The sequence below is a fragment of the Aricia agestis genome, chromosome 17 (genome assembly GCF_905147365.1).
Source record: "Aricia agestis chromosome 17, ilAriAges1.1, whole genome shotgun sequence".
Taxonomy (NCBI): Eukaryota; Metazoa; Arthropoda; class Insecta; order Lepidoptera; family Lycaenidae; genus Aricia; species Aricia agestis.
The window spans coordinates 1,138,327-1,149,036 of NC_056422.1; the positions used below are offsets into that span (position 1 = coordinate 1,138,327).

The 10,710-nt window shown below is 36.5% G+C and overlaps 2 protein-coding genes across 2 annotated transcripts; one reads left to right on the top strand and one right to left on the bottom strand.

Annotated features, from left to right (window-relative positions):
- On the top strand, positions 1-5,139 carry LOC121735573 (hydroxyacyl-coenzyme A dehydrogenase, mitochondrial-like). The gene is made up of 5 exons (XM_042126429.1): positions 1-263; positions 488-763; positions 882-967; positions 1,233-1,447; positions 4,805-5,139. The coding sequence occupies exons 1-5, from the start codon at positions 150-152 to the stop codon at positions 5,044-5,046; spliced, it is 933 nt and encodes a 310-aa protein (XP_041982363.1). The 5' UTR covers positions 1-149; the 3' UTR covers positions 5,047-5,139.
- A 3,032-nt stretch (positions 5,140-8,171) lies between these two features.
- LOC121735235 (transcription initiation factor TFIID subunit 9) lies at positions 8,172-10,497 on the bottom strand. Its single transcript, XM_042125988.1, has 3 exons — positions 10,025-10,497; positions 9,067-9,280; positions 8,172-8,320 (listed from the first exon to the last, which is right to left on the bottom strand). The coding sequence occupies exons 1-3, from the start codon at positions 10,390-10,392 to the stop codon at positions 8,204-8,206; spliced, it is 699 nt and encodes a 232-aa protein (XP_041981922.1). The 5' UTR covers positions 10,393-10,497; the 3' UTR covers positions 8,172-8,203.
- Between the last annotated feature and the right edge of the window lie 213 nt (positions 10,498-10,710).

Consider the following 10,710-nt stretch of genomic DNA (forward strand, 5'->3'; position numbering starts at 1 on the left):
CGCGAACGTTCTTTGGACTTTGGAGTAACTTTCGTTCCAACATTTTATTCAATTCCTAGCCGTTTAGAAGTGCTGTCTTATCTGTTTTATAGTCATTTATTTTATTTCAAAGTAGTTAAAGTATTTTAATAATATTTATATATAAAACAATGATCCATTTCGGAATAATCGCTCGAAACTTTTCGAGTACTGCGGCTGTGCAAAGCGCGATTAAAAATGTGACGGTGATCGGAGGTGGTCTTATGGGATCGGGAATAGCACAGGTTTGTATTAATTTAGCTAATTTGCCACGTTACAACTTACATGCTAAGAAAACCGACCGTAGGCCGTAGCACCTCCATCGTGGGTATCGCAGACACAATAGATTTTCAAATGTTATGCAGCAGCCGGCTGCCGCTTGGAGATTGATGGGTTAACGGTGGCAATAAGGTTTTAATCGGTATACGGCCTGAGTGTGACTAATTATCTTTTGAACTTTATCTTGTAGGTTGCTGCTCAAGCTGGTCAAAATGTGACACTCGTGGACGTTAACAATGATGTCCTCACCAAAGCACAAAAGTCTATTACCAACAACCTGGGCAGGGTTGCCAAGAAAATCTACAAAGACAACCCTCAGGAAGGAGAAAAGTTTGTAGCTGGTGCGTTATCCAAGATCAAGACTAATACTGACCCTGTAGCTGCTGTGAAAGAAACAGACTTGGTAGTAGAAGCCATTGTAGAGAACATGAAAGTCAAACATGATCTCTTCAAAAAACTGGATGAGGTAATTGCCTTAGTTTTAGGCATTATCAATATGATATTTTATGATTTATAACATGATTAACAAAACTACAAAGTTGTTGTAAATAAAAATACCATAATAGAATGTGATTATATTCCAGGCAGCACCATCTCACACAATATTTGCTTCCAACACATCTTCCCTGTCAATTAACGAAATCGGCAGTGTTGTTAAGAGGAAAGACAAGTAAGTTAAACAAATAGTAGAAGATTTTGTCTGTAAAAAACGTATTACTTTGCTTTATTTATTAAGTTTAATTAAAAAATACAGTTAAGCTAAGAAATACAGAATACTGGTGGTAGGCAACGGTAGCAACAACATTCAGAAAATATTTATAAAAAAACATTCTGAATAAAAGTTTTCGAGTTTGAGTTTCTTAAGTTCTAAGAAACAATACATATTGTTGGATGCATTGTAATTTGTAATCTAAAATAGCCTTACATGTTCCCAGGTTTGGTGGTCTTCACTTCTTTAACCCGGTGCCCGTGATGCGTCTACTGGAGGTGATCCGAGGTGCAGACACGTCCGAGGAGACATACTCGGCAATGATGCAGTGGGGAAAGAGTGTCGGCAAGACCTGTGTCACCTGCAAGGACACACCCGGATTTGTTGTCAACAGGCTTCTGGTCCCTTATATCGCTGAGGCTATAAGGCTGTATGAGAGAGGTAAGAATTAGATTCTTTTAGCATCAATTCAGTATCTGTTACACACATACCATTTACAGATAAGATATCTTGTTTTAATCCACTATTCCATAGCCATCACAATATCTTCAGTAGTTTTATTAGAAATATCGCTACCATATGTGCAATGTGTGCACTGCGCAATGCACACGAGCGCCATCCTCTAGGGGCGCCGAATTGCCATCTTTAGGGGCGCCAAAACCAAGATCCCAAAAATTTTGCCTAAAGGAGCGCCAAAATCCTTTTTTTGCACACAGGCGCCAGTAGCCCTTACGGGGGCCCTGAGAAATATTAACAATCTTTCACATTTAGTACTTGTAAGAAATAACTACTAACTTGGTCATTCTAGCGTGCTAAAACCTAAAATGTCTGCTACTATATTAAAATAATTATAAGAGTAACTTGGAGGCAATGTAAAAGGAAGATGACCTACTAAAGAACTGGAGAAGAATGCAAAGACAAGACTATGTGGCATAATCTGGAGGAGGCCTATGTCTTAAGACAACCAACAACGAAATAAAATTTTAGTGTAATAATTGGTGAATGTAAAATATTTGTTGTGAATAAAGGCTTATCTTATCTAAGACTAGCTGTTGCCCGCGACTTCGTCCGCTCGGACTTCAGTTTATAGCGCGCGGTGTCAATAAAATTGGTGTCAAAAGCTTTTTAAAACCCTGGTACCCCTTAAATCAAAATACCCAAAACAGCCGTGTAGTGTGCACATAATATGTTTTTTTTTTTAATTAAACTTTTTTATACCTAAACCTTATTTAGCGTTACACAACTTAGCTGCATAATGCATTACACAACTTTAGCTTTGCCCAATACCCATAAACTATTTAGTATTTATTATTGGTAGACTGTTGTTTCTGATATCTATGTTGGTACGTGAGTTAATTAATAACATGTATAACAATCGAAATATTAGCTCAAGATGGTACAACCTCTTATAGAAATACATATGAGCAAGCGATAGTGCGATCTAGGCGACTCTTGGCGCCATCTGTTCCAGTTTTTGGAACTAACTTAATTTGAACAAATTTACGCATAAACACCCCCTTACAACCCCTTTTTCCAGTAAGAAGTAGCCTATGTCCTTTCTCAGGCTTTAGACTATCTGTGTACAAAATTTCATTACAATCGGTTCAGTAGTTTTGGCGCTGTTGTTTTTGAATTTGATATCTAAGTTGGTAGGTGAGTTATTAGTTAATAACGTGTATAACAATCGAAAAACCTAGCTCAACATGGTACCACCTCTTATAGAAATACACATGAGCAAGCAATAGCGCGATCTAGAGGACTCTTGGCGCCATCTGTTTTGAGTTTTTGGAACTAAGTTAATTTGACCAAATTTACGCATTTCCACCCCCTCACAACCCCTTTTTCCAGTTGAAAAGTAGCCTATGTCCTTTCTCAGGCTTTAGACTATCTGTGTACAAAATTTCATTACTATCGGTACAGTAGTTTTGGCGTGAAAGCGAGACAGACAGACAGACAGACAGAGATACTTTCGCATTTATAATATTAGTATAGATTAACTTGAAATATTTTAATGGCACTACCCATTAAAATATTTCAAGTTACTCTTGTAACTTATACTAGCTGTTGCCCGCGACTTCGTCCGCGTGGACTTCAGTTTATAGCGCGCGATGTCAACAAAATTGGTGTCAAAAGCTTTTATAAAAAAAACCCTGGTACCCCTGAAATCACAACAGCTGTGCAGTGTGCACATAATATTTCATTTTTTTTAATTAAACTTTATATTTTATGCTAAATTTTAAAGCTTATTTAGCCCCCCAATTACACAACTTTACCATAAACTATTTATAATTGATCTCTGGGTTTAAGGTTACGTCACTGTTATATACATATAATATAAAGTATTGACTTATTAAATAACGTAAAAAAGAAATAACAATCGAAAAAAATCGAAAAAACCTAAATATTAGATGATACCACCTCTTATAGAAAGATGTTGGGCAAGCGTTAGCGCGATGTAAAAGACGCACGCCGCCATCTAGTATGAATTTTTGGAACTAACTTAATTTGAACAAATTTTCGTATTTTCACCCCCTTACTACCCTTTTTTCCAGTAAAAAAGTAGCCTATGTCCTTTCTCAGGCTTTAGACTATCTGTATACAAAATTTCATTACAATCGGTTCGGTAGTTTTGTCGTGAAAGCGAGACAGAGATACTTTCGCATTTATAATATTAGTATAGATAATTGAATGTGAATTTTTATTACAGTTTGAGAATTTGGACTTCCACAATTTTATGCAAATTAGCTAATACATAATTGTTAAGTACTAATTTTTTTTGTGTTCTTAAGCACCATTCATTGTTGTTGCCATATAATAATTTAAAGTAATTTATATATTTGATAATTTAAAGTAGTCATTATTTAAAGTAATTTAAAAATGAAACATGCAAAATGTTGGTAAAAAAGTGCTTATAGAATTTATTTATATGACGTAAATACCTTACTGTTGATAAGATAAACTATTATTTATTCTTTTTATATCAGTCTGTCAGTGTACTGCAAATACTGTAATAAAAATATTTTAATGGTTTTATATGTGCTGAATAATCAAGTAATTTAGTTTAATTAATATATTTACCACAATAACTTTGATCTTAAGGTCACTTATCTTTAGGTAGTTCCCGAACCGGTGGTAGGCAACGTAGTTTCTTCGTTCGACTTTCAAAAAGTGTATCATGTTATTCATGATACCCATTTTGAATAAAAAGATATTTTATTTTATTTATTTATTTAGGAGACAATTGGTGAAAATGGGCATCAGTTTTCTCCATCAGTACCAAGACTAACAAGTTTCTAAAAGAATCTTTTTTTTTATGAAATAAGGGGGCAAACGAGCAAACAGGTCACATGATGGAAAGCAACTTCCGTCGCCCATGGACACTCGCAGCATCAGAAGAGCTGCAGGTGCGTTGTCGGCCTTTAAAGGGAATAGAGGAGGGTAGGGAAGGGAATAGAGGAAGGTAGGGAAGGGTTTTCCGGGGAAGGGTAGGGAAGGGAATAGGGTAGAGGATTGGGCCTCCGGTAAACTCACTCACTAGGCGAAACACAGCGCAAGCGCTGTTTCACGCAAGATTTCTGTGAAAACGTGGTATTTCTCCGGTCGAGCCCGCCCATTCGTGCCGAAGCATGGCTCTCCCACGTATAAAATCTCAGACATTTTAGACACTACCAGTGACTACACATCTCTAGTATTTATTATTTTATACCCTCTTGATTCACTGGACATTGTGATTTGGACAGTTTACTTTTTTTTTTATTTCATACCCTCTTGATTTACTGGATTTTGTGAATATTTCAGGCGACGCGTCAGCTCGCGACATCGATATTGCCATGAAGTTGGGCGCCGGCTACCCCATGGGGCCGCTGGAGCTGGCCGACTACGTAGGGCTGGACACCAACAAGTTCATCCTCGACGGCTGGCACGCCAAGTACCCCAACGAACCCCTCTTCAACCCCATCCCTGTGCTCAACAAGTTGGTCGCTGAAGGAAAACTGGGGGTAAAGACCGGAGAAGGTTTCTACAAGTATGACAAGAAATAACCGTTGTACCTCCAACAAATACCTCGTATTAGCCGGCCCCTAGACGATAGTATTGTGCAATATCACGCTTCAAATTGAACAGTTTATTTGTAGGCGCGCGAATCGCGATGTTCAATATCAACCCTAGACTGTGAATAATCAGGGCCCCCGTAAGGGCTACTGGCACCTGTGTGCAAAAAAGGGATTTTGGCGCCACTTTAGGCAAATTTTTAGAGTCCTTGATTTTGGCGCCTCTAAAGATGGCGATTTGGCGCCCCTAGAGGATGGCGCCCGTGTGCATTGCACACATTGCACATATGGTAGCATATGTGCAATGTGTGCAAAAAAAAAAGTGGCGCCAAAATCCTGTCAATAATATTACAAAATACGTGATATTGCGCAATAAAATTGCTTATCTAGAGACCCGCTTAGACTTAAAATGGATTGTTTAAATAAAAAGAAATGTAATTAATCCTACTAGATTAAAGTTTTTATAAAAGAAATGCAATTATACTGACTGCCCTATTTATATCTACAAGATTATAACTGGCGTTTTAACCAGTATTCTTTGTTAAGATTAATATTTTTACATTATACTTTTGTTATTTAATCGCCGAAATAAACTTGTATTTTTATTGTCTGTTTTTATTTACTTTAAGTAAATGCCAATAACTGATTTATTACCAACAAAGGTTTATAAGTTAACTGTTATTTTACATTTATCAATTTATTGCAAGTTAATCGGAATATATATTTAATGTAAACAACAATACTCTCAACAAAGTAGTTTTTTTTTGTTCAGCGTGAAAATTCATTTGTAACTTGTAGAAATTTAATTTATAATTACTCATCAATCATAATAATCTGATTATTATTCACATTTAATAATCATAACAATACAACTCAACACAACTCAAAAGAAAACTACCGCAGGACCTGCTGTCTGTAGGCTGCGTATATAGAGTGTACTTGATGCTGGTCAAGTAACGCGCAAGTCATCTAAGTAACACAACAATTACTCAATGTCAGGCAGTGACGGATTAACCCTTAATCAAATTAAGCAATTGCCTAGGGCATCACGTCTACGGCCGTCATTGGAATGGACCTCTCGCTGCCAGCGATAATCCGGGCAATGCTGAGCAGTGAGATCGCATAGCAGCAGTAAATGACTTTGGCCAGGATGTCATCACCGCAAAAGAGGAGGCCGAGCGCAGGAGAGAACGGGAGGCGCTCGACCCTTTGAGACGGCCGAGGAGAAGACGCACGCGACGGAGTGGCCGCAGCGACTTACATTAGCCGGGTACTCGGGGCGGTGGTGTGGGGACACCGCCGCCCATTGCACCGAGTCCTAGAGAGAGAGCCGTGATGCGCAAGGTGTTCCTGCGCATCGCGGCCCCCCGAGTAGCGGGGTGGTGTCGGGTCTGTAGATGATCGCTGGTAGAGTTGCGGTAGGTTCTATCGTACCCGCAACTCTGCCTTAAGCGATGAGTGGAACACCATGGGGTTTTAGTGGGTAGCAGGAGTTCCATATACCCCGGCCGATATCCCCAATTTGCCGGGGATGCGTAAAGCATTTCCCCATGTCAAAAAAAAAAGGGCATCATGTCTGAGGGGGGGCCAGAAGAAGGACAAAAAACATCCATCCTTAGGGCATCACGTCTCACTCACGTCACCATAAACCACACCAAAAAAAGTTTCTAGGAAAAAACTAATGTTTTTAGGTGGTAAAAGTTTATGGATTGCTTAGGACATCAAATAGTAGGGGGGTATTACATTATAATTTATATTGGATCATTTCTATGATCATATATAGGATCCAATATATATGATCATTTGATCATATCTGCATATTACATTAGTACCATATTTCATTGATCCTATTTTACGTCATATGTGGTTTCAATAGCCAATGGAGAGCGCTAACGCTGACAGGTATTGACGTCAGGGTTACTAGATCTCAGAGAATTCGATTTGTCAAAAGACATCGTCATTTTTAATATGGCTTGTTTTTTGTTATTTCAGCAAGATTATCCAAGTATATAATTAGAAAAATAATTACATTACATTATTTGAAACATATTAACGAACAAGAAAATTAAAACTCTTTTTTATATTAAATAACTGGCAACACCTATTTCTATGAACGCATTGGATCCAATCTCTCAGCAAATGTCAAAAATCTATGATCAAGGAAGAAATTAATCATATGTCTATATTACATTATCCAATATCATTGACTCAATGATCTCGGATCCAATATATATGATAATCTAATATCCCCCTAAGGGGATATTAGATTCTTGTTCGTTAATATGTTTCAAATATGACGTAAAATAGGATCAATGAAATATGATAATGTAATATGCAGATATGATCAAATGATCATATATATTGGATCCTAGAAATGATCATATATAAATGATAATGTAATACCCCCCTTAATCCGTCACTGATGTCAGGAGACAGATTGTAATATTAAATATGGAAAAAAAATACAGCAAAATTGGTTCAGCGGTTTGGGAGTGAAGAGTTAACAGACAGACACACTTTCGCATTTATAATAATAGTATGGATATCTCAATACAGCTGGTATGTCAGATTACAATACAAATAAGAGAACCTCTTTTACATTGTCTACACAACTTGTCTACAGGTTAAAGCATAAAGTTAATATACCAAGCGGAATAGAGCAACAATCTTGAGCTGTCAAACGTAACCGAAATCGTTTTCATCTGTGTGTAAAAATATGTGTACATATACACTTACACAAGCATGATTGAACATGATTTCTATGAGATTAAATTGTCAACGTGCAGCACGTGCCGACTGGACGTCAAAAAAAAGAGTGCTGCTGTCATGTATCACACATCTCTTTTTTCCACGCAGTGTTACTGATAGTGACATATCTCTTGCTCAGGTCTTTGTTTCTCTATTCTGCTAGGTATATAAACTTTATGGGTTAAAGACAATATTTTGTCAGAATTGTAATTTTACATGTAAGTAATGAAATAAATAAAATAAATAAGTTGTGCCAGGCTAGCAAGGGACTGGATTAGCAATTAATTACTACTGTATTGGGAATGTTACTGTAAGGTTATCAGCTTGGTTTTGTATACTACCATTCAGGTTTCAAAGACACAACAAAGTTACTAGAAATAATAATTATATTGTGTAGTCATTATTCATAGTCATCGTCTTCCCGTTTCCGTTTCTGTGACACCTCATCCAGTTCCATCTTGACGGGCCCATGTGAGGAGGGGCCCGCTGTCACGCGCACTGCTGGTTTTGCCACAACCTGAAATTTACAAATTATGATTACAGAGGATTTTCGATGAAGTTTTTTTGATATAATATTTTAATTGAACAACTCTAATAATCAGGTGTTACAAGAATTATGTAAACATGTCCTATTGTAGTGGAACAAAATTTGAAAAAAAACAAAACTTATAAGTCTTTGATTATGCTATTTAATAGCATAATCAAAGACTTATAAGTGGATGAAGTGGTTATATTTTTGAAAATGTTTGCTTTTATGCATAAATGGAGACCAGAAATATAATAGAATACGGATTTTATGTTATTACTGAATCAAAATAACATCCATAATTCCAAATAATATTCCAGGCTTTCAATTTATGAAAAAAAAAAACAAATGTTTAAAAAATATTAGCCACTTCATCATCTCAAGACTTTAATCCTAAATAGTAAATTGTCTTATGGAACTTTCTGAGATATGAAATTATTACAGCATGCCTTGGCCCTGTATTGCAAACTGCTCAGTTGGAAAATATTTCTGTGGGGATGCACTACACTTTACAATGCATTTTGCACTATTAGGGTGGTTTTTACCAGAGGCGTAGTTATAGTTAAGGTTAAGGTAATCATCAAATATGGCGTCCATAATGGACTTTTACTAGGGATTTGACAGTTCATTTGACATTTTGTTTGGTTAAAATTATTATTATAAGTTGGTGCAACCCACCCTTAATAAACCAAAATAACTTCTAACACAAATTCCTTAAACAGCACTATTTGACTTACCTTAGGACTAGAAGTAAATTTAAGCACAGGTTTTGGAGCCACACTGCCTTTTGAGGAGACATTAACAATTGCCCCAGGTGTACGTTTGACAACGTTCAAGTTGCTACTGGGCTTTGTCGTCACAGTTTTTATAGTGGGAGTTGGAACTGTGGCTTTCATTGGAACTTTTTTGGTTGCTGGTTTGAGCCGATAGTTGCACGCGGATAGACAGTAGCTGAAAATAAAGACATTTATATGTAGCTTATGGTAAAAAGTTACAACTAAATTCATTCATTTTCAGTTGTTCTTCATATGAGTGAAAGAGAAATCAGATTCAAGCTAGTGGGCCTAAGATACGTTGCCAGACATCATTCTTATTCACAAAATTCCAAAGTCCCGACTTGGCATAAAACAATCTGGCAACGCTGGCCTTAGGGGGATATTACATTATCATTTATATATGATCATTTCTATGATCATATATAGGATCCAATATATATGATCATTTGATCATATCTGCATTATCATATTTCATTGATCCTATTTTACGTCATATGTGGTTTCAATAGCCAATGGAGAGCGCTAACGCTGACAGGTATTGACGTCAGGGTTACTAGATCTCAGAGAATTTGTTTTGTCAAAAGACATCGTCATTTTTAATATGGCTTGTTTTTTGTTATTTCAGCAAGATTATCCAAGTATATAATTAGAAAAATAATTACATTACATTATTTGAAACATATTAACGAACAAGAAATTAAAAAATCTTTTTTATATTAACACCTATTTCTATGACCGTATTGGATCCAATCTCTCAGCAAATGTCAAAAATCTATGATCAAGGAAGAAATGAATCATTTGTCTATATTACATTATCCAATTTCATTGACTCAATGATCTCGGATCCAATATATATGATAATCTAATATCCCCCTTAGACAACAATGGTTACTTTACATAATAAAACACAAATGTATACCGATCAGGTGGTAAACGAGGTCCACAATGGGGTTTGATAAATGGAAGTGGATTAACATTCTTTACTCTCGCGATTTCCAAAAGCACCTCCCTTGGAGGGGGATTTGTGAAGGACTTATCCAACTGCATCTGCACTGACAAACGCACGTCGTCCAAGTCGATAGTTTTCTTCTTAGCATGGTTAGCAAATACTCTGGCATCCTCGAGCACTGATGTAACGTATCTGTATGTGAACTCTAGCAGTTGGTTAACAACCCTCGGCTCGTATTCTGTGACACCGATCTCTTTCATTATGGACATGACCACTTGCGCATCTTTCGGCACGTTCTTTGTTTGTATAATCGCTTTTGATTTATCTTTCTCTGACATTTTATAAGTGGTAAATTTATCTTTAGTTGTCTGTAAATATTAGTTTCTTGGAAATATAGGTATTAAATAAATTGAGTGTTTAAGTAAAAACTAATAAATAATAATAGCTACCTAAAACTCACAGACTACTACTAAAACTATTGACCAAAGAGGCAAGGCCACAGATTAGGCAAAGCATAGACCAAATGACATGAAATGACAGTTGCCAACTTTCATTAACTTCTTCGTCTTCTTTTTTTTTCAATGGTGCTCGGCTTTTTAAGCATGGCCAGTGTCAAGTAAAATATGGCGGGAAAAAATTTTTTTCGTGAAAAGTTT

Excerpts from the sequence above, each read along its gene's own strand:
- LOC121735573 (XM_042126429.1), top strand. The coding sequence starts at position 150 with ATGATCCATTTCGGAATAATCGCTCGAAACTTTTCGAGTACTGCGGCT. Across the intron at positions 764-881 it reads TCTTCAAAAAACTGGATGAG|GCAGCACCATCTCACACAAT; the intron begins GTAATTGCCTTA and ends ATTATATTCCAG. Across the intron at positions 1,448-4,804 it reads TATAAGGCTGTATGAGAGAG|GCGACGCGTCAGCTCGCGAC; the intron begins GTAAGAATTAGA and ends TGAATATTTCAG.
- LOC121735235 (XM_042125988.1), bottom strand. The coding sequence starts at position 10,392 with ATGTCAGAGAAAGATAAATCAAAAGCGATTATACAAACAAAGAACGTG. Across the intron at positions 9,281-10,024 it reads CCTCGTTTACCACCTGATCG|CTACTGTCTATCCGCGTGCA; the intron begins GTATACATTTGT and ends CTTTATTTTCAG. Across the intron at positions 8,321-9,066 it reads AATTTACTTCTAGTCCTAAG|GTTGTGGCAAAACCAGCAGT; the intron begins GTAAGTCAAATA and ends TGTAAATTTCAG.